At 31.0% G+C, this 24,811-nt stretch overlaps 2 protein-coding genes across 2 annotated transcripts; both read right to left on the bottom strand.

The window, feature by feature from the left end:
* Positions 1-1,779: 1,779 nt before the first annotated feature.
* Positions 1,780-2,793, bottom strand: LOC108336016 (brassinosteroid-responsive RING protein 1). Its single transcript, XM_017572295.2, has one exon. The coding sequence runs from the start codon at positions 2,485-2,487 to the stop codon at positions 1,975-1,977; it is 513 nt and encodes a 170-aa protein (XP_017427784.1). The 5' UTR covers positions 2,488-2,793; the 3' UTR covers positions 1,780-1,974.
* Positions 2,794-3,753: 960 nt separating this feature from the next.
* On the bottom strand, positions 3,754-12,992 carry LOC108322620 (vacuolar protein sorting-associated protein 27). The gene is made up of 10 exons (XM_017554770.2): positions 12,767-12,992; positions 12,081-12,137; positions 11,933-11,997; positions 10,893-11,097; positions 10,704-10,804; positions 4,733-4,787; positions 4,570-4,629; positions 4,439-4,489; positions 4,251-4,329; positions 3,754-4,109 (listed from the first exon to the last, which is right to left on the bottom strand). Exons 1-10 carry the CDS (start codon positions 12,848-12,850, stop codon positions 4,027-4,029), a joined length of 840 nt encoding a protein of 279 aa, XP_017410259.1. The 5' UTR covers positions 12,851-12,992; the 3' UTR covers positions 3,754-4,026.
* Positions 12,993-24,811: the final 11,819 nt, after the last annotated feature.

Below are 24,811 nucleotides of genomic sequence, written 5' to 3'. Positions count from 1 at the left end.
AGTGGTATTAAAAGCAAATCCGTGAGGGTTTGGCTCCAAAGCGGACAATATCTTACCAGTTGGTAAATTGTTGGGAATCCAAGTGTGAGTCCAAATTCCACATTGGATATAAATGAGAAAGTAAAACAAACCTTCTCCTCGATAGACCCAATATGAGTGAGTAACTAAAATGTTGTTTAAAAGAGTAATTTGTTTTTATAGATGTTTATGAGGTTTAGAAGCAAGTTCAACTACAGCAATTAAGAAAAGTTATTTGCAATTTAAACTTGTATTACTGCTATAAATAATTATTTGTGTATGGTCTTAACATTTGAATGTTTAGTCAAATTATAAAGTTTTGTTTTAAAAAATATTGTGTTAACACGTCATAAGACGGTTTTGAATAAGTTGTTTACTCAACCTGTTTTTGATGGAATGACTTTTGAAGCCATAGATTAAATATGATTAAGTGCTTCTCTGATCGTTTTGCTTTTGTTATTATCCCAACTTAATGTAATCTTCGTCATCATTTTGTTTGCTCCCAAAAGAGGGGAAAAACAACATTTGTTAATCTCCATTGAGGTTGAAGTTTCGTGTTTTTAAATGTCACCAGCCACTGACATTTTCAACTAAGAAAGCAAAATGTCACCATGATATAACCAAAGATCGTGATTAATTTAACACTAGTAATTTCATATCTTGTACCATTTCCTTTGTCTATGCTTACTTGTAATTAGAAATTAGAATATGACATCCCTATGAATTTTTCACTGACTTGTTCTTTTCTTCTGTCACTAATATCCATTATTCTATACCTGGTCAATAAATGAAGTAATGAATTTATTCTCCCTTATAATAATAATATTTTGACATTAATAACATTTATTTAACCCACATAATATACGAGTAAAATATTCATAAACTTTTGTACTCGTAAAAAAAAATTGAAAATGATAAAAAATAATATTAAATAACCGTAAAAAAAATGTAAGTGTCAAAATTCTATTATTCTTTAATTATTTAAAAAACTGAAGGAGTTTCAAGTTTTTAAATTTTACTAAACTCACACATAAAAATAATAATTAAATATATTTTTAATCCTATTGAAATTAAAGTTTGTTTAACTGTGATATATTTTAATTTCTAAATTAAAAAAAAAAAGCAATGAATATCAAACTCTATCGAAATTTAAAATAAAGATAGTTCTAATTTCAGATTAAATTTTAAGAAAATATTTAACCTAAAAGGATGAGAAAATGAAGAAGTCTGAGAGTGATTTGTTCTTGCAGAGCAAATGGGCATTTTCATAACCCTGTAATCATTTATCTAATCTACATAAGCTTCTGATATACGAGCTGCTTCTACACTTCACCTTCGCATCAACAAATTCTAATGGAAGAAACATGAAAAGCAGAAAGTTATGATTTTTAAAAACTCCCATAAAGCGCACACAGAAGATTTCCCTTCTTGCGTTCAATTTTCATTTTCACTTTTTGAGACTTACACTGGAAGCTGATTTATTTAACAAGTTCCATGCCTCAAACTAGTTCAACCATCATTTAGTTCGAATTCCAACTGCTTTATCTAACCATCGACGTGAACCGGTCACTAAACAGATAAACCAATTGAATTACCCAATTCAACCCGATTTGAATGACAAAAATTTCCACTCTGGCACAGCTTAAATCGAGATCGAATTAAACCTACGATAACAAAACAAGAAACCACTGTTCCTTTTACAATAATCAGACAACAATAAGAATTAAAGAATCGAGGAGGGAAAGAAATATTAGCGAAATGTGAAAAAAATATATGAATATATACACACAGAAACCTGAAGGCAGTGGGTGTCCTAGTTATTTTGTTGCAGCAACATTTACACGAGGATAGAGTACAGAGGATGATTTGAGGTAAGATGAAGATAACAAATAATGAATATTTGGCTAAGCTATTTTTGTGCAGAATCTAGAAACAAAAACCAAAACAACTAAGTAACTAGCAAGGTAGCAAATCATCGCCGAAGAGATAGAGAAGTCTCTCAACAGCCCAACTAGGCTGAGGAGGAGGCTGACAAGCGGCAGAGTAGTGGTGGCAGCAAGAACTCAGCAAAGGGGCTCTGCAGAGTGGACACGTGGGGTTGTGATTCTCGTGCTCGTGCTCCAGCCATCTGTCTATGCACTCTCTGTGGAACACGTGGTAACAGTTCATGAGCTCCCGAACCTCGTCCTCCATCTCCAGCTGGCTGAGGCAAACCGCACACGTGTCCTCGGTCTGTGGCAGCCTCTCCTTAATGTCTCCGAAGGTGGTGAGCAAAAGGGTGGTGTCCCTCTCCCTTGTGGTCTGAGGACAGGATTCAGGTGGGGTGTCTTCAGACGTTGTGGTTGTGTCGTTGATGAGTCTGAAGAGGAAGCAGAAGAGGCATCTGAGAACTGCAATGATGAGAGCAGCCTCGTATATGGCCTGGCCTATTGTGAAGCCGGAGAGAGGGTCTTCGATGTAGAATCCCATTGGAAGCAGCTATGGTGGAAGAAAGTGTATGTGGGAGAGAGAAGAAAGGGAAAAGGGGGAAGTTGTAATGGGTTCTATGGCTTTTTTATAAAGCCGAGAAGGGAGTGGTGGTGTAGTGGAGGCTACTACTATGCCTTTTTTTTTTCTGCTTTCTCTTTGGCTTTCCTTTTACTTTCACTCGCTTCTACGTTCTTTCTTCCCATGTTTTTTTTCTAATTATTTTTTTTTTATTGTTTAGTTAAAGTTTATCCACCGTCCCTGTTGTGATTAGGAATAAAGGGTCACCGACGAGTCTTTAAGACTCTCCCTCGTGTCATCAGGAGCCAGTGTGAGGATCGATTAAGCCCATGCTTTTTTAGTAATCAAAGAATGAGATGGTTATTCACAGCTAATACAGTTGCGACATCTGGCATAAAAATGGATTTTCAGATTCTCTATAAATTAGTTTTGATGTCTTTTTGTCTCTCTATTTTAGATATAACACTTCTGCATGGCATCTCAGAGAATTACAATCAACTCACTTATAAAATAACATGGGTTTTTCTACCAGGGTGTAAAGAAATTTACATCGCAATCTAATTATAAATCTCTTTTATAATAAATTGGTAAGAATTTTTATAAAAATTATTATCTTAATTCTATACACTTACATACGCGTGAAAACAGGGTGTGACGGGGTAATGGGAGAAAAAAAAAGCACAGTTTCAAATACTTATTTTAATGTAGCAAATCAACGCGCTTTCAAGTTGAAAGGTTCTTGAAAATTGAGTGAAGTATATATATAGTTTAATTTTGATTGACCATGTTAACTTCAGAAAAACAATTGCTTAATACACTTTTCGCTGCCATCAATTTCGGGCATAATTGGATTCAGTTGTTAAAATAATGGGATTTGTTAGGTGAAAGATAAAGGGAACAATAGTCAGGTTGCTTTTTCACATGATCATGAAACGTCATAGTGGTCCCATTGCATGTGTAGATTCCTAACATCCTACTCAGATCCAACCCATGCACAGTTCATTACCCCCATTTGATTAAGAAGTACGATGAACATGACAAACGGGAAAGGGTGTTCTTAGTGGAGGAGCGAAAGTGCCTTGTATACGCCACAAAACAGTCAACTATGACTCATTGCTTGCAACAGAAGAGAGAGGAAATTACATGGGCACGAAATGGGATTTTCATACCACATCATACCTAGAAACCTTTCAAATTTTAGAGTTCCCCATTTATGACTGCATGCGGTTGATGAAAGTAAGAAAGCGCTTAAAGAATGCTCTGATGTCATTAACCAAAGAAATTTACAAACTGGGAACTGCCTGATTTGCGTCACTGATAAAGTGTCTTATATAGGTAGGCATACTTAGATTGCCTATTCACAAAGATGAATTGAACTCCATCTCTGTCAAAGTTATCCATAAGCAGATTTCTTTTTGTTCTGGCAAAAGAGAACTTTTAGACGGTGGTAATATTTGAAGCTCTCTTTGGGGAGCACTGCATAAAAGACAACTAATAAAAGTAATAAATTGTTCGAATGCTTTAGTCCCTTGCGCCACCTTCTTCTATCTTTTTACGCATTTTGTATTGCAGTGTAGCTGGTGCACAATCTAAAGGTGTTTCTCCTGAACAAGAAACAGTTGGTTAGGATTTTCATACAGCAATTTTGCTGCATATTTTATATTTTTAAGACATTTCTTACAAAGAACAACAGCAAAAACAATATAATAAATGGCTGAATTCTACAAAGGAAAAAGATCAATTGCCTTGTGCATTTTTGTACTCAAGGCTTGCCCCCGAATCCATGAGAGTGAAAACTATATCAGTTTGATTGAAGACTGCAGCCTACAGAGAATATTAAAATTGGTGAACACCGTATGATCAAGAAAATAGAACTATGCTCATGCATGTGCACAATCATGAGCAAACATTGGCAAAAGAGAGAGAAAGGTACCAAATGTAATAAAGACAGTCCTTGCTTGTCCTTGTAATTTGCATCCACACCCTGCGCATTTCAGAATCCATGAATACTACTTCCAAAAATATAACCTATAAAGGTAAGTGTCTATTTAGAAAGTGACAAACCTCGTTAAGAAGTTTCTTGACAGCACCAATATCACCATTTTTTATTGCCTCTCTTAAACCCTGAAAGCGTCACAGTTAATTCAAGATATGATTTTAATCTCCCAATATCGTTTAGCACAATACAGAGAAGTAATTGTTTACATTTAAACAGAAAAACATTTACCTCTCCACTAACTCCATAATCACTTTGAGGTCTGTCTGAGGTGCCATTCATAGCACTGTAAATTTGCATCATAAACTATCAAATGATGACACAATAATAAAACATTCAAATGAAAAATTAATTCATGAACTATGATGCATGGATATGATGCTTATCCAACACGACAATATGTTTATTTTGAAAATAACAAAATGCGACTAGACAATATGTTTATTTTGAAAACAACAAAATGCAATACATGACCGATACATATTTAAAAATGTACTGAAGTTCCTAAAACATAATAAATATATAACTACAATACAATTGTGCGAATCCAAATTAAGATTTTATTTCTTATGCATTGTCAAAGTAAAAAAATTATAAATATCAATATCATCAAACAATTAGGGATTCATAGATTGAGTTGACAAGTATAAGTAAAACATCTTAAATAATTGGATACGAATACGTGACACACATGAGAACTCATGAATTCGAGGTGAACAGCTTATGAGCTTAACTTAGGTATAACGAGACTCGTGATTGTTTCGTAAATGTATGGTATCTCAAAGAAATGTCAGGATACCAAAAAAGCCAAATTTTCCAGATGAATGTACTTCATCAATTCATTCTCTCATATTCACAAGGAAAACAAGAATAAATAGCAAACAGCCATTATGGTGTCTATGGCTGGATTATAATTCCTGTCCAGAATATTCCAACGTAAATCCACTCCTTAATTTTCCAGAAATTGCTTGCTTTTTCAGCTTGAGTTTCAGATGACAGGTAAGGTTATCATCTCAGCCAAGGAATGCTTAATATACGAGAATACTGTTAGAATCTTGTAAATATAGTAATGGTGGATATTAAGATGAATTAGATTGATTCTATATTTATGTTAATTAATAGTATAAAATAGGGTAATTGAATTTTTTTTCCCCTATAATTCAATAGCTCCATTATGGTCTAGACACAGAAAATTCATCATAAGCTGTCTTGTTTCTCATTTTATCAACATGAAATCCAAAGCCTAACCAGAGGATGATGATTCCAAGATGTCCTGATAAACCTACCGTTCATCAGAATCTCTTTTTTTTTTCCATCAATGTTTTGCCATTCTATTCTTGCCACCACCACTAGTCTTTTCTGACAAGCAGCAAACCATTGACACTGTCTCCTTAAGAGCAGTCTATTCCCATCAATTTGATAGCCATAGGAGGTTGCATGCACCCAGACACACCGCCTCTATCCATGTGTGTTTCTTCTCCCACATGCTGCCAAATCCAACAAATTTGACAACACATCAAGTGTCTATTCCTAACACCATCAACTGGGATTTGTTTGCCTATCTTTCCACCATCTACATATGGTATTGGTTTGGTGTTTGGACATCTCCTTGCCACTGTTTTGTCCTGTTTTGGCCATTATTTGCCAGTTTCTCTCTTATTGCAGACCAATGTCAACCTCTGGCACTATGAAGTTTAACACTCGGTTTTTTACCAGCCATTTCAATGCACTTCTCATCCAAGCTATTGGATGGTAAGAACTACTCCTTATGCACTTCTCAGGTTGAACTTTGGCTTATTGTAAGTGAGACACATCTCACTAAAAAGAAAGACAATTTTTCCATAGTAGATCATGTATGGAAGAAGGTTGAACTTAGTTGTGTTGTACCATCCAAGCCACCATTCACCCATGTCCTCACATGTATTTCACACTCACAAACCTGCAAAGCAATTCAAACACGTGCCAAACAACCTTTTACAAACACTTCTCAAGGACTATTAGATTTGTGAAGTTCTCATGACCATCCATGTGGTTGTCAGATTAAGGATTCTGATTCGATTTATTTAGGTAAGGTCTTTGTTGTTACTCTTGTAGCAGAGCTTCAAAATCATCAAAAGTTATTCCTGCCTTTGGCCTTATATGGTTTACCCACAAAGTATTATAATGCTTGAGCTCAAATCTTGGTAGCCCCATATAAGCTATAATGGGCAGTATTGGCGACTCTCTTTCATGTTGCTACTAAAGCCTCCTCTGAGTCTTAGCCCCTTCCTTTTTCACTTGACTCTTCTGATTTAGTCACTGGCAACAATATACCCTTACAACACAATAAAGGACGTCCTTGATGGGAACATTGTCAAAGGTTGGCACATAATTGATAAGCATTGGACACTGTATGGTCAATCTCCTTTCACTTCCTGGGTTGTTTAGAGTTCTAGCCCTCCTTCTTTAGCTTCCACTTCTTTGTTGCCTTTGAACTAGTATCATCACCTTCCTATGATGACTTCCTGAAATGTTATGAAGATCGTTAGGGTGGCTTCATTGCTACTGTTGCACTCACACTCTTTGGGCTTTTGGGTCCTTGATTCTAGGCCACCGATCATATCACCAATAATAAATTCATTTTTTTCTTGTCTTTCTACCTTTGGTTAATAACCTTTTGTCACCGTGGTAAATGGTTCTCAAACACAGTCCCAAAGTGTTTGCATTGTCTATCATTTTCCTTGTCTTTCTATTAATAATGTCCTTTATATCCCCAGGACTTCCTCTAATTATTGTCCTTCAATCAACTAACACAATCTCTTTATTCTGTCATTTCTTTTACTAAAGATTTTCTTGCAAGAGCAAAGAATGTGGGTGAACAACTGACATTATATGTGAGTCTCATGGCCTATATTTGCTCAATAGACCTTATCTTCTTGGATAAGCCACAACATCCCTGCTGGTTCATGCTTAGTTAAGACATCCAAGTTTTAATAAGTTGAAACACTCAATCCCCAGTCTTTCTAAGTTAGATTTTTCTAAGTAATGTTAATTGTGCAAGCATATCCAGAGTTCTTTTTTTAGCCGCACTATTAGTTGGGCTTCATCCCCTTGTGTTCTAGTTCATTCAGATATATGGAGTTGTATTTCCTATACATTAGGGTCAAGATACTTTGTTACTTATATAAATAAGTGTAACTATTTTACGTAGTTATATTTGATGAAAGATTGTTCATATTTATTTATTTCTATTTTTCAATCGTTTTTTAATGAAATCAACAATCTAGTATCCATATTTGCACTTTACAAAGTAATAGTGCATATGAGTATCTGGTTACTCAATTTCACGCCTTATTATGGCGCTTGGTGTATTACACCAAACATCTTTTCCTCATACTCCATCATAATGGAATTGTTGAACGAAAAATTGACATATTTTTTTATACAAACATAACTCTTCTCCACTTTCATGTCCTTCATCAGTTTTTGAGTAACACATACTTTCTGTGATATCTTATCAATTCCGTGTCTTCCTCCATTCTAAAAGGTAAAATCCCTCAACAAGTTCTATATTTGTACCACTCTCAATCCTTTACCGGGTCTTTGGTTCTAATGTTTTTGCTCATGCTTTTTATTCTAGGATTTACAGACTCTCTTTGGTGTCTCAGAAGTGTAGGTGTCCTCAATCTCAAAAAGGGTACAAGTCTTATTCCCATACTCTTTTCATGTATTTCATCTTTGTTGATGTCAACTTTGAAATAGTTACTTTTTTGGGGCTTGAACCATACCTATCTCCTTTGTATTTCATCCAAGACTTCTCCTTCAACAATTACACCTATCTTGGTACCCTTTTGTCCTCCAAAGGACTCTCCACTTTTCCAGGCCCATCTCCCCAATTTCATACCCATCCTATATGGCTGCCAACTAGCACTAACAACACCACAAACTTACCTTCGGAGACAACTCAGTCACCTCATCCTCCAATCCTGCCTCCTAAGTCAAAAATTTCCATTGCTCTACGAAAAAGTATACATTCTACTTATAGTCCTACTCCATCTTATCCTTTTTTGAGTTATCATCACATTTCTACTTTCTACTATTTTTTGTCTTCCTTGTCCTCTGCTACTACTCCTAAGAATACAACTGAAGTCTTTGTCCATCCAAGACAAAAATAAGCTATAATAAACGAGATGTGTGCATTGCAGAGAGCAATGGGACATCAAACCATGTTCCTCTACCACCAAGTAAGTCAATGATTGGTTGTCAATAGGCATATGTAATCAAGGTTGATCAAACGTAATAATGACCAACTCTTCCAGATATCTCATTTGCAAGTGTAGTAAGTCAATTCCTCAGTTCTCCACATAAGGAACATTGGAACACAGTTACTCACATTGATAAAAAAATTATAGGAGCTCTAGGAAAGAATATTTTGTTCAAAGACAGAGGACACACTTGACTTGTCAGGTATATTGATACAAACTAGGAAGGCTCCCCCATTGATACAAACTAGGAAGGCTCCCCCATTGATAGAAGGTCTATTTCTAGGTTTTGTACATTTGTCAAAGAGGTCATTGTCTATTGAAAAAGCAAGAAGCACAATGTTGTAAGCATGTCCAATGTGGAGGCGAGTATGAGCTATGACTATAGCCAATCATGATCACATGGCTCAAACAATTGCTTTAGGAACTAAAGTTTAGGAAAGTTACACAATGATTGTTAGCAAAATCTTGAAGCTTAGAAGTTTTGATGATGTCTCAAAGTCAAGTCTTAAGAAGACCTTCATGAAGACTTGTTTGTGTTAAAGCTTTTGTAATTTAGTAGTTTTATATATAGGGTGTCATTTATCCTTGATTCCATGTATTATATGCTTTAAAATTCGTTTTGGAGTCAGAAAAACTCTGCAATAATCGATTAGCACTAAAGATAATCGATTATCACAAAGGTTTTTAAAAGTTTCTAAAAACTCATTTTTTGTCTCTGGAATAATCGATTACCAGCTTATGATAATCGATTATAGCTGACAATGGATTTTTGGAGGTATCCTTGATTGAAATCTTTTTATATTGATTTAAGACGTTCATTCTAATATACAAAATCTTATCTTATTGCTTGTGTGTTGTGATATGTGTATTCTAGGATTTGTGTAACCTTTGTGTTGTGGCTTTGAGAACTTGGTGTTGGCATAAAGCAAGAACTTTCACTGGGTTTGTGATTGAGTGTTGTTGTTGTTGCTGAGTGAAGCCTGTCATCCTTTGTGAAGATTCAAAGGAGGTGGTCATCCTTCATGAAACATTCGGAGGAGGTGTTCATCCCTTGTGACCTTCCGGGGAAGTGAGTTTCATATCTTGTGGCCTTCCAGGGAAGTGAGTTTCATCTTTTGTGGTAACAAGAGAGGTGTTCTAAACCTTAAACTTGTTTTTTTCTTTGTGATTGTAACAATTTGTTAGTTTTGTGGTAATGGAATGTTAATCTTCATTTGGATTAACAATTGGACATAGGATCCTTGTGATTTGAACCAGTATAAAATTCTTTGTGCAATTTTCTCTCTTTCTTACACTCTTTATAATTGTTTTAATTTATCGCTAAGGAAATTGAATTATAAGAAAAAATTATTAAAGGCACGATTTACGATAAGAAACCAATTCATCCCTCTTGATTTGTTGTTCACGCTAACCATTCTGCTGCAATGCTCTAACAATGGTTACTTATATGATAACCAAGTCAACATTCATATTGCCTCAATCTAGTACTCCATGAAAGGATGAAGCATAACGAAGTTGATCATCACTTCATCAGAGAAAATCATGTCCAGGGATATAACTATTAGATTTGCCAACTCCTATGATCAACTAGCAAATATATTCACTAAGTCACCAAAGGGATCTTTGGATTAGCTACATATGAAACAAGCTCGGTGTGCATGACCAATGTACTCAAGCTAGAGGAGGGTGTTAGAATCTAGTAAATATAGTAACAACGGTTATTAGGATTAATTAGATTAATTTGATATTCATATTATCTTAAAATAGGGTAATTGAATATTTTGTAATTATGTTTTCTCTATTACAAATCAATAGTGTTCTTGTGGCCTAAACATGCAGAATTCATCCCATGCTCTCTTTTTTCTCTCTCTATTTCTCTCACACCAAATATAATTTCAGGTCAACTGGAAATTCAATTTCACTTCAGCAAAAACATATATGAATTAATCAGTCCTGACCTAAATTTGCTAGTTGAACTGGAGCTTCTATTTTTCGGAGCAGTTTCTGTTTTCTTAGGTTTAGGATTTGATGGAGCTGCAATAACTGGGCTCGGTTTCCTCTGTCATAGAGGATAGACAGAAAAATTGTGAGTCTGCGAATTGCACAAACAAAAACGAAAATATGCATATGACATTAAAAATTATTACCTGTTGGGAGGGTGCATCAGAGGAGGAAGGGGAGGGAGCTTCACAAATGCAAAGTGGCATTCCACACTTACACTCTTTTACAAGATTACTCGCTGCAGTTGGTGTGGATTTTGAATCAGCATTTGCATTAATATCTAATTTAGAAATTGTATCCGTCACACTGTTAGCTCCGCCCAAAGAACCCCGTGGCACATCCTTTCCAGACCTGTGCCACAGAGAATATGTAATGCATAAATAATTTCTAAATAATACTGGTCTTGTGTAGAAAGTAACGATATTTCTACAAAAAAGGAAAAATAAAATACTTGTAGAGGAAGGCTAAATTGACAAATACAAAGAGAAATATAAACAAATGGAAGTAAAAAGTTTACAAAGTTAAAAAAGGGACAAGAGGACGTTTTCCTTGTCATTGGCCCTTTAGAGTAAAAATATATAAAAAAAAGAAAAGGATAATGCTGAAAACTAAGATATGCATTATGCTGTCCCAGAGGTTGGGGAATGTGTACTTCCAATCCGAAATTGTGAGTGAAATAGAGTTTGAAAGTTTATCATGAGATATCTTTTCATGCTAAATAATTTATATTATTAGTTCACATAACTTCTGTAAGATTAGGCCCCTCGGTCGAGAAACTCTACTCATCCTAACACTTTGTAATCCCCTTCTCATCTTCAAGAATTTTTCCTTTTATAAGAAAAAGCATACACAGCTTTTGCAATTACATTTTGCCATATCGATTAGAACAGAAATACTTTATCCACAAAAAAAGAAAAGAAAACAAAATACTATTTCAAAACTGCTTGAACATTGGAGCCTTTATAAACAAAATAAAGAGATCCGGTGTATTTAGGGGCCTAGAAAAAACCTTCAATAGTTAAGTCTTACATTTATGCTTAAATAGATCACAAGTTCGACTAAACAAGGTGGAAAATAAATTAAATTTACAGGTACTCAAATGGTGCTTTTAAAATTTCATGTACCCAAATGATTATTGAAAAACAATAAAAAACACATGATATGAAGTTATGAGAAAGTAATTTACCCTGAGTTGTTGAAACAATCAGCACATACTCGGACATTAGAGTAAATGCCAAATTGTGGTAAAGCCTACAAAGAAATATATGGTTAAATGTAGCTCATCAAGGATAACACTGGCATTAATATCCAAAACCAAAGGCAAAATAGCATACCATTTGATTTGATGAATGTTCACTGCATAATGTTCTCCCACAGGATCGACAGTGATGCTGCATATATACATTATACAGAAGTATACAGTATAGTCACTTTCCAATACTGGAAATTTTCCAGTGAACTGAATTTCGCGTGAAATAGCAGAATTTGGACTTAGTTTATATACACATAAATATGGAATATCTTACAGAGACATCCAATAAATTTTCACTATTCTATTCTCACCACATTATCTTACTCATTGATACAACATGAGCATAAGATAAATTCTTATTAAGTGTATCTCTAAAACAGTAAAAATATATATAAATTAAACTTCATTTCTACCCAACTGCATGCCAAACCAAAAGAAAGGTCGACGCATATGTTGATTAACCAACTCCTACGCACCATGATCAATACGACGTTTAATATAAAATCATTTAATAAAAAGTTATCATTCTTGATCTTACATTATTAAATAATAAACTTCGTTCTAATTCCTTAAATAAAAAAACTAACCGACCCAACCGATTCAAACACCGACTATTTTACATCTATGATGATCCCAAAATCGCTAAACAAACAGCAAAGTGTTCATAAGTTTATGATACATCCAAAGAGGGGGCGTAACATGAAAGAATTAAAAAACAGAAGTTCTGATCGAAATTGGAAACAAAGGTGAGGAAGACGAGAGATGTACCCTTCTTCTGAAGGTGTTGAAACCACAATTGCAGACAACGCATCGCGCTGCTTCTTGGAATTGAGGAGCTTCAGCAGTTGACATGATCTTCTCTTTCCGCTTCCAAATTTCAGTCTCTGTGTGTGCTGATCAAATCACAGAGTCACGAGAATCAATTCATTTCTCAAAATGGAGGATCAGGAATAACGACATTAATTTTTGTTGGGTGGAAGAGTCTTTCTGGTTTTTCTTGGACCTATTTGTTTTCGGATAAAAAATACAAGTGGGCCTATGCCCGAACACCACCGTCCATTGCTCCCTCCACCACTTCATTCCTATTTTACCCCTCCTTTATCTTTTTATTCCCGTTTTATCCTTAGGAAAATTTTATTTTTAAGATTTATATTTTATAACTTTTACTCACTGTAATCCTTTACATGAATGCATGACGGCAAACACACTCTTCTTCCTCTTTTTCAATTCATCCTCTCATTGTTTTTTTGTGATCTTCTTTCTCTTGAACGTTTCATTTCTTCAGGAATTGATCCATCAATGTCAAAGGTCGGTGGGGGTGGTGAAGGTGCAATGCAGAGCAACTTCATCGTCCAGATACATAATAAACCCTAAAATAAACATGAAAATCTTAAACAAATGTGAGCATCTATCAACAGATGTCAACATCCGTTTAAGCTAAAACGGATATCGACGTCCATTTTGCCTTAAACGGATGTTGACATCCGCTAACGGATCGTTACATCCGTTTAACGTTTTCATGATTATTTTAAGTTTTTTTATTAGTTTATTATTTTTTTATATTAATCCAACCCAATTACGCAGGTTTCGTCCTACCGCATCCTTAAATACGACCACCCTAAGCTGCGTTTCTTCCCTTTCTCCCTCCTTCCTCTCTCCCTCCCAAGTTTCAGACCAAGCTTTCTGATCTTACTTTCGATTCTCTGTTGGGAAATGCATTCCCCGCGTTCGACTATGATTTCGCGCCGTGGGATGGGCCAGATTTTTGTCTTTCAACCCTACTAGCCCCAACCTCGTCACCTCCAGTTCTGCTTCGGACGACCCCAAAACAACGCCTGCCGACCAAAATCCGCCCGCGAACCATTCCGACTGGGTTGTGTCCCTCATGGAGGAGCAAAAACGCACGAGAATGATATCGAACATAGATTCGGCACGAAGGTCACACATGCGTAAACAGAGACACTTAGAGAACTTACAAAACCAGATGAACCTGTTTCGGGTTGAAAACCGGAAACTGAAAAACGGGTTTCAGTTTCTCGTTCACCATTGTAACCGTCTACGAACCGAAAACAAGTGGCTTCGGTCCAAACAAACCATGCTCCGCCAAAAACTGGCCGACATAAATCAAATTTTCCTCTTCTGACAATTGCAAGCATTTTCCACTGCATGACCGTGCAATATTGCCATGGCAGAATAAACCTCTGATCAACATTAACCACATAAACTACTTATCACAATTTGGCGTTCCTTAAGTAACTAAAAACAGTAACTTGTCTTAATTTATTTTCTGTGTAAAATATTTAGAGTAGCTAAAGGTGAAGTAGGGTAGGTGAGAGTGTGGTGAGAATGTGGAATGGAACGAACTGAGACTGGGAGAGTTAGCGGTGCGCTGCGGAAAGAGAGAAGGAGAGTTGGAAATGGTAGAAATTTAGGATTCATAGTAATTAAAATAGGGTTAAAAGGTAAAAAAAAAGGGTTTTTTTGTAATTAAAAAATATTTGCAGAAAGTTGGGGAGGTGGAGGAGAAAAAGGGTGAGGTGGAGGGAGCAACACCCTTCTATACACCCCACTATAGGCCCGAAAAATGTATAGCCACTTTATTTTTAATTTTAAGAGTAAAACAAAAATAATTTATATCTTAAGAGACATACCATTTGTTAATTTCTTTTTATCACCATTTTAATTAAACAATTTTAATTTTTAATAAATAAAAATTAATTTATTTAATAACAAAATAATTAATAAAAATGTAAATAACTTCCTTCTAAAAATCTATTTTCTTACTAAATTGATTGATTCCTTCTTACTCAATCAATTTTACAGATTTTAAATTTTATATTAATTATACTTTTGGTACTAACAAAAACTATAATAATATTTCACTTAAATAAAATATATAAAATTAGATTCTTTAATTTATTCAACAATATTTAATCATCTAACAAGTATTGTAACATACGTTTCATTAAATTAACTTATTAATTTGCTGATCAAGGTTGACATCAAGCAATACTCCTTAACCATGATATCATATAATACTTTTTACTTTAAAACCATTGGAAAATTAATATATTATTTCCTTCAATCTTTACATTTATAAGATAACTCTAGAATATAGTATAATTGTCAAATTCTAATAAGTTAACCTACAATAAATCATTTAAGAAAATTTTTTCTTCTTTCATTCATAATACTATAATCAATGTCTTTATTTTTATAGTGTTCATACTCATTGTCAATAATTGATGAATTGTTTTTTCGTTAACCACTAATTCTACGAGAATTTAATCATATCCAACAATCGTTCAACCAACATTACAAAGCGTTAGATATTTATTATCAAAGTATAATAAATAACTTGTTAATTACGTGATAATATCAAGTTTAAGAAAAATTATATTTTTCTTCAAAAGAATTTTCCATTATCAATTTAAAAGTGATATTAATCATTAAAAATTCTCTTTCAAATAAGTTCAATGATCAAATAAAATCTTTTACTCTTTATTTGATAAAACCCACAATTGATCTAACATATTAATGATATTTTATTTTCAATATTCCTGTAATCATAATCGATATAAATTAAAATTATATAAAACTTATTTTTTATTATCATAATCTCTATATAATATCAAGTCTTTAATTTTAATTAAAGTTATATATATATATATATATATATATATATATATATATATATATATATATATATATATATATATATATATATATATATATAGGTTTGTTAACGTGTGTACGTCTATTTTTCAGTTGGTACATTTTAACAATGTATATCGAGTTTTAGTAGACAAAACCCGGGGTATTTTAATCATTTTTATTCTCAAAACTAAAAAAAAAGAAACCCCAAATTGTTACTCATCTCCCTCATTCCTCTCACCCTTTTCTCTCTCATCTCTCGCTCCAACTTTTTCTCTATCATCCCTACTGTATCCCTAATTGAAAAAATCATAAACATTTGTTGCTAAACAATTTGCCTTTGTAAAGAGTTGAGTCATTGACATATTCACCTTTAGGCAAAGGTTCATTCAAAATCTCTTCAATTTCACCATCTTCACTAACCTCTCTAATTTTATCATCTACATATATTGAATCATCATCTCTAAAAAAATCCTCCAAGCCAATTACCAATTCCTTTCGGATGTCATTATGCTTGTGAAAATTAGATAAAATTATATACGACAAAAATTATAAAATGAAAACTCATTACGAAATCATTTTTTTTTTGTAAGAAATTGTTTAACAACGAGTGTTTCTGATTTTTTCCAGGCTAATTACCAATTCCTTTGATGTCGTTATGCTTGTGAAAATTAGATTAAATTATATAAGACAAAAATTATAAAATGAAAACTCATTATAAAATAATTTTTTGTAAGAAATTGTTTAACAACAAGTAATTTTTATTTTTTTTCTAGGTCAATTACAAATTCTTTTATGCTTGTGAAAATTGGATAAAATTAGACAAGACAAAAGTTATAAAATGAAAACTCATTATATTTTTTTTGTAAGATTGTTTAACTGCCAATGTTTCTGATTTTTTTCAGTTGGGGCTACACAGGATGACAGAGAGAATGTTAGAGTGAGTGAGAGAAATGAAAGAGAAATGACTCAGAGGAATGAGGGAGGTGAATAAGGGTTTGAAGTTTTTTTTTTTAGTTTTGTGAATGAAAATTATTAAAATATCTTTAACCTTAAAACTTAAAATCCATGATATATAAGGGTATTTTTGTCTACTAAAACCCGGTACATCCATAATATGGGTATTTTTGTCTACTAAAACCCGGTACATCCATAATATATAAGAGTATTTTTGTCTACTAAAATCCGGTACACATTACTAAAATGTACCAACTGAAAAACATAATATATAAGAGTATTTTTGTCTACTAAAATCCGGTACACATTACTAAAATGTACCAACTGAAAAACATACGTAGACATGTTAGCAAACCTATATATATATATATATATATATATATATATGATATCAATATAAATAAATAAATAACATAATAAACATAATTTTATTATTTCCAAACCGGATATATTTGATATATAACATATTTCAAATCTAATACTTTTTTTTTCACGGGATGAATTGTGCCTCGCTTAGAATTGCTGAGTACGGAGTGCATGCTCCCGAAAGGACAGTGGTTGCACTGCAAAATTCAATGTATGCGTACTATATTCAACTTTTTACACAAAACTTCACAAGGTGTTATACGAATGCACAACTAAAAATAATGTGTTCAATATGAACAAGTTTTCTATTTTTTTATAACAAATTATACATAAAAGGTTGCACTATTTTTTACATTAATTTCTTTTCCCTAACGTATGGAATTATTTTGCTGTTATTTAATTACTATCACGACAAATTAAGAGAAAAAAGAAAAATAGAAGCAACACAATGGTTGGATGGCGACACTTGAGTGTTACAGTGATAACATTATGGACATATGGTAATCAACCTAACAAAGTTAGTAGTTAGTAAATTTAATGTCTAGAAAAAAAAGTGACTCGCACAAGGAATAATAGTCTTTAATTTATTGGAGTTATTTTTCATTCAATTTTGACAATTTTTAAATAATTGTAAATAGAATTTTAGGTTAAATAAAAACTAACAATAGAATATCAACTAATTTAAAATAAAATTTACTTAATCTAATTTGTTTTTAATACTACTTCAGAAAATCTTTTATTAATAATAAAATTATTTTATATATATATAAACTCATATTTTATTTGACGTGAGATTTTGTTTATACCAAAATATCATATCATCGATTCAAAATTTAAAAAATGATCCAAGAAAAGATAAAACCAAACGCATTCTATTTCTCCCTCGAGTCAAGTCTAACATAAATGGTAGTAATTAAAAATTTCGAGTAAACTAAATAAGTACAACGTGTTCCACGCTAATATTTTGAAAAGAGATTCACTCCCTCGAAACAATAAACATAAACGTCTTCATAAAAATTTAAGGAAAAAATAAAAATAAACATTAATTTGCATTGGTTCGGGTGCAACGAACACAGCATAGGTAATACATTTTCACACGCTTTCATCAAACTACAATATATGAAGTCAATTGTCAACACCAAATTAATATCACATTAGCTGCTGTCAACTTCACTTCATTAAAATTTGTTTAATATTTTTCATAAATGTATAACAAACTAACTAATGACTTTATATTATATATTTTTAACACTTAAATTTTAATTTAAAATTAAAATTTATAGATAATTTAAATTTTTATATACTTTTATTTTCATACTTTAAAATTCGTAATTAATTTGAGTAATATTCTTTTTACATATTAAATAATGTTTCTAACTTACATTTTAGTTATTTATATTTTATATATGTTTTAACTCAAATATCATTGTAAAGATATTTAACTCGTAAAAAACTAATATCATTAAATTATTAAAATTATATTTATCAATTTTTAAAATTTATAAACTAAAATGGTATCAAAACATAGAGATATAAATGAATTTTATATTTATATTCAAATTTAAAATTTTTACATGTTTAACCCTTATTTATTTTACTATATTCATATATGTTTGATATGAAAAGGATAAGTAATTTGCTTTAATGTGAACTTTGTTAAAATAATATTATTAGATATAATTATTACATCTGAGATGAATATACTAAAAGAAGTCTTTAATTTTATTAAAATAATATAAATAAGATCAATTGTAAATGCATAGTATGATTGTTTGGTTAGTAGTTGACTTGCCAATCAATTTTCTCACATTAAAAAGTAGTTTTTGGAAATCGAATAGTCATTAATAAAAATTTATTGATCGATCGAGAATTTCTCTAATAATAATTAGACTTACAAATTAACTGGATTTACAAGTTAAATATGGTTATCAACTCTTATACTGTGATTAGGTAATAATTAAAAATTCATTAAAAATTTATAAATTGTCAAGATAGATAATTTACATTTATTAAACTGTGAAGAATTAATCCTAATTATCAAATAGTTGTTTATCAACTTAAACATTCAAGTATTTTTTGTAAGTGGTGACTTAAACATCAAAATAACTATTGTAAAGGGTTTGAAAATTGTTTGGAATTTATATACAATAGAGTTGACTTGGATCCCAATTATGAAACAATAGGATTTCAAATATTATTCCATCTAAAACTTCAGGTTTCATAACAGTTTTATCTTTATAAAATGTTTAAAAAAAGAAAAAGAATCGAACGTCGTTTTCTACTATTTTTATTATTTGACTGAAACGGAAGTTACAAGCGAAGTACAAAAAGTGGAAGTGTGTGAGAGATGGAAAAGAACATTGTTTGGTAATTTTTGGAATTGGAAAGGTGACAGTCGTAGAGACCACCAATAAGGCTTTAAACAGTATCAGGAGGATTTGGTTAGCGTGTTAAACATTGAAGATTATGGAAAATCAATTGTTAATCATTAGTTTTTCTCATAAAATTAGATCTAAGAAATACCATAGCACCCGCGCGTTGAATTTAGAACAGAGCATCAATTGAATAAAACAAATTTATAAAAATAATATAGATACGATCACAGATCAAGTGGCGCACTTGAAAAATAAATTAGTATTGAAAATATTGAACGATAATAAAATTCTCTTAAATAACTGGTGTTGTAAATTTAAATATATCCATTAATTTATACACATTACATAATGTATAAATTTACCGATAATTCGAATAATAAACAACATTCTTTTTACAACATATTTCTTCACCTTTTATGATATATTTTTTTCTAAAATTTTGTTAACATATTTTAAGACAACATTGTGAGGACATTAATCTTGATATTCTACATATTTTGACATCTCAACATGACACGCGGGCTATAAAAGTCTTACACTGGCATAGTTAATAGTTACTCAAAAACAAAATTAAACATCTTTGAACTCGATTTATCATTCTTTCACTGTATAATTAAATACATAGAACCTAATTTATGTCAAAAAAATCAGAACCATTACAATATAATTTAAAACGAAAAAAAAATATTGTCAAGTTAAAACAAAACAACAAAATAGTGACTAAATTTCCCACCTAACAATTCTATAAAAAACACAAAAATTAAAATATTGATATTTTTTTCCTATATAACTCTAATTATGGTTATTTTAAAACCTAATCCTATGTTTTCATATTTAAATATTGGTTTAAATCATCATTTGGTCCTCGTATTTGTGCGTCAATTTCAAGTGGGTCATCATTTTTTTTCGGTCTCAATCGGGTCCATAAACTTGTTAAAATGAACCAATTAAGTCATCTCTGTTAAGTTTTCATTAACGCCGTCTACACATGCTCAAGTGTAATTTTTTTAGATCTCGTGGCATGCTAAGGTGTATTAAATTTTTTTGAATGACTTATTTGTATAATCAAACACATAACTCCTCCTCGCCCACCGCCCACCACGCCGCGCAATCTGGAGTCGCCACCAAGACAATGTTGTGGCTGTCGTACGACCGAGCATTATCACCGGAGCACCGTCAGAGGTCGTTGCTCCTCACCTCCACTGGCACCACCACCAACAACCACCACTCACAAATTCAATTAAACCTAACAGTTTCAAGCTCACAAATGGGAACACAATCAAAATCCCAATTCAACTCCAACTTTCAAAAATGTGATAAAAAACCTGCATAGAAAATCCAATGAACCATCACAGAAATCCCAATTTCAAGACCGCAATACACTAATAGAAAATCCCAAGAGAACCCAATCAAAAATCAGAGAAAGATGGAGAGGAAAGGAAGCTTGCCCTTGCGCCATTGTCAAGAACAGATTGGAACCCTGGTAAGATAAGAAATCAAGAAAATTGAAAAAGAATGGGAAACAATCATAACAGTAAAATGGTGCTCTTCTACTACCCACTTCACTATACTCACAGTAGTGCTCCCACTGCAGAAGCAATCCACATAGAGTTCATTTTATCCTCTATGGAGGAATCCTTCTCAAATTCTACACTATCAGATTTTACATTCCCTTTGAAGCAAGTTTTACCGTGCAGACCATGCCCATCAAAAACACCACAAAAGATCATATCTTCAGACATGAAATCCTGCACATATACATATCCAAAACATGATCAGAGAGCATTCATCGTCGGTGGGGCAGATGAATGCGAAGATATTCCCAGAGGGGTAGATGTTCCCGGTGGGGAGAACATTCATCGCTGTCGAAGTAGCAGTCTGGCCGAAGTATATCAGCGGCGTCGACGCAGATCCAGAGTCGAATCTCGTATGACCCAGTTTGAAACCACATACCTCTTTCCCTCGACTCATCCATCTCCGCCGTGCAAACCATAACCTTGAGAAAGAAAAAGGCTCAAAAGGAAAGACGAAGACGCCGTGCAAACCATAACCTTGAGAAAGAAAAAGGCTCAAAAGGAAAGACGAAGACGGTGAAGAATGATGAAGACTCTGAAAAAACATATCCCTAATGCAAATTCAGGAAAAAAATCCCTAATTTCCTGCCACATCAAAAACTATTTTTTTAAATATAAATATCCATGTAATTTAATCCTGATAACTGAGCTAATAATATGTGCACCACGTCATCAGAGTTAGATGGCGTTACTGATAAATTAACGGAGAGAGCTTAATTGGTTCATTTTAACAAGTTTATGGACCCGATTGAGACTGAAAAAAACACGATGACCCACATGAGATTGACACACAAATACGAGGACCAAATGAGGGTTTAAACCTTAAACATTCTATTTTCAGATCCAATTTTTTTAAATTACGTATTCTAAATATAGAATAAAATATATAATTTATAATTTATAGTTTATTACAATGAATAATTAATATTTGAAACATATTAATTTATCTTCTTATTTCAAGATAAATGAATAATAATTTTTCTTTCATTCTAACATATTAAACTTCTTGATTTCTTAAATTTATTTCATTTCTCGAGTTTGTTGATTCTCAAGATTCTTAGAATTTTCAAAATTCTCAAAGTTTTTAAATTTTTTAAATTCTCAAAGTACTACCTTCCAAAACTTCATTTGATATTTTTACTATAAATTTTTGTTAGGTTTTTATTATAAAGTTTATTCCTATTCTAACGGTAGCTGAATTTGTTAATTTACACATTAAAATTTTACATCATACTCATTTTTTCTTTATGTTATACAAGCTAAACATCAAAGACATACATGCCTCAATTTGTGGGAAGAATTAGATATAAATAATTAATATCTTTTTGTTATTAGGGTACTGCATGTTAGTTTGTTATACAATCTATTAATTTGTTATTTTTATTTTTATTTTTTATTATATACAGTATAACTATAACATATAAATAATAATATTTTTTTCCATTTTTTATTACTGTAACAAACTTTGTAAACATTATAAGAAAGGTGGTAGACACTTAATCTCATAAGTAAAATAAATTAAATACAAGTGAGGTCAATAAAAGTCTTAATAAAAAGTAAAACACTATTATAAAAGAAGAATACTCAACTCTAGAACAAATTTATTATCTTAAATGAAGTGTGGGCAATGAGTACTAAAAGACAAAAAGAAAACAATGAAAGAATCTTAAGCACTCCTATGTTGTTTTGTTTTTTTCATTTTGTGAAAACCGAGCACACAAAATAAAGGGTGATGCTTTTATGTTTATGAATAAGTGTGGGCACATAAGATAAATCATCCGTATGTAAAAAAGTGATATTTTTTTCCTATGGTTCCAAATAGATGACCATAAATGGGGAAGGACAATTTGACCTAGCCAATAATTATTCAGTCATATGTTTTTCTTTTTGAAAAAGTATCAGAGCTAATAACATCTTTGACAAATTTTTGAAACATGATATCATTTTAGTGTTACAACAATTTATACCCAAATTACAAAAAAAATAAAAAAAATAACTAATAGCATTAAAATTATTATTAATAAATAAATATTTAAAAAATAATGTCTAAATATTGATTTCTACATTATCGAAACATTTAGTTTATATTTTGGGATATTTAAATCACTACTCAAAATAATTTAATTATAATTGTTTAAGAAAAATTAGTTAATATTAATATATAAATAAATTAAGTAAATTTATTCCAAAAAATAAAAAAAATCAATGTAATTAATTGTTAATTGATTAAGAATCCGCTTGTATACATTACAGTAAATATTAATATGAGAGTAAATCATAATTATTAGAAGTATTAGTAAATAATAACATTTAATTTAAAGATCAAATTTCAGTTAATATAGCAAATTTATAATTAATATAAAATATTTAAGAATAATTATAATTAAAATATTTTTAGAAGGTTTATATAGTATTTTAAAATATATAAATATTAATTAAATTAAAAACTTTAAATAACGATGACAATTTTAGCTGGAGATACCATTGATGTCTTATAAAGAAATGTTTGTAGACTCACACTTTTAAATATACTAATTATATTATTAGTTTGACTATTTAAAGTAAATAATTATATCTGAAAAATGTTATAATATATACAAATGGATTATCTTTTAAGATACATTTATTTTCTAATTTTATCTTTTAAATATTTTTTAAAATTAAAACAACTATTCATTAATTTTATTCTTTAAAAAAAACTGTTTCTTTAAATTCAATCATCATTTTCAATTTAATTGTATTTTTAAGTTTAAATATTTTTTAATTATAAAATTATCCTCAAAATAAATACAAATTATTTACAATCAATTTTGTAATAATAATGGTTTTATTGTTTTTTTATTAAAATATTATTATTATTATTATTATTATTATTATTATTATTATTGTGTGATATCACTGGTAATAAATAATGAAAGAATGGTAAATGAATATAATTTAATATATAAAAGTAGATAACAATAACAGAAATTCATACACGGAAAATTATCGCCATTTCTTTATATTTTATAAATTATTAAGTTAATACTCTATATTTTACATATTAGAAATATTTAAAATTACTTTTTGTACGAAACTCACAGCTAGGATATGGTCGCTTTAGGTTTAACCACTGTATCTGACAATAAAGTTTTTCACACAACACAACAAATTTAACTAGTATTAATAATTTATTTTACGCGTAAAATATGATAATAAATATCATAATTTAAATTAAAAAAATTAATATATTTTATTTTTAATTGACTAAATAAATTTTATGGATATATAAAATTTTATAAATTTTGTTTAAATAAGAATAGTATATAATCATATGCATCTAACTTCGTTGTTTAAGTTTAACTTGAAAGATAACAGAACAGAAAAGTGAAGAAAGTCTAAAATTTGTAAGTATTACAAATAAATAAATAAAGCAAAAGAAAAAGAATTTTACAGTTTTAACTTTTTGGGCAAAACTAAAATCATTTGTCGGAAATTATAAGCAAGAAATATTTATTTTAATAAATTAGGTATTATTAATATTTATATTTTTTAATTATTAATAATAAAATAGTAAATAAACAACTTTTAATTATATTAATATAAAAATTACTCTCTTACATCAATAAAATAATCTACAAATTTTTCACATATTTTCTTTTGTTTTAAAAAAAGAATCATGATATCAAAAGTAAATTATATAAAAAAATTATATTTTCTAAATTACTTTTAATTATATTAATATAAAAAATTATTCTCTTACATCAATCAAATAATCTACAAATTTTTCACCTATTTTCTTTTGTTTTAAAAAAAAATTCATGATATCAAAAGTAAAATATTTTTGTATATATTCAAGATTAATACAGAAAACTAAACCTACTGTTAAAATGAATCAGTTTAAACAG

Source organism: Vigna angularis, chromosome 1 (assembly GCF_016808095.1).
Source record: "Vigna angularis cultivar LongXiaoDou No.4 chromosome 1, ASM1680809v1, whole genome shotgun sequence".
Taxonomy (NCBI): Eukaryota; Viridiplantae; Streptophyta; class Magnoliopsida; order Fabales; family Fabaceae; genus Vigna; species Vigna angularis.
Note: the sequence above shows the minus strand (reverse complement) of the source record. Positions and strands in the feature narration are given on the sequence as shown.

What these genes read in the sequence shown, in the direction of transcription:
- LOC108336016 (XM_017572295.2), bottom strand. Translation starts at nt 2,487, where the DNA reads ATGGGATTCTACATCGAAGACCCTCTCTCCGGCTTCACAATAGGCCAG.
- LOC108322620 (XM_017554770.2), bottom strand. Translation starts at nt 12,850, where the DNA reads ATGTCAACTGCTGAAGCTCCTCAATTCCAAGAAGCAGCGCGATGCGTT. An exon ending in GACTGTCTTTATTACATTTG is followed by an intron (nt 4,330 to 4,438) that starts GTACCTTTCTCT and finishes TATTCTCTGTAG; the next exon opens with GCTGCAGTCTTCAATCAAAC. An exon ending in TGAGTACAAAAATGCACAAG is followed by an intron (nt 4,110 to 4,250) that starts GCAATTGATCTT and finishes TTTCTTGTTCAG; the next exon opens with GAGAAACACCTTTAGATTGT.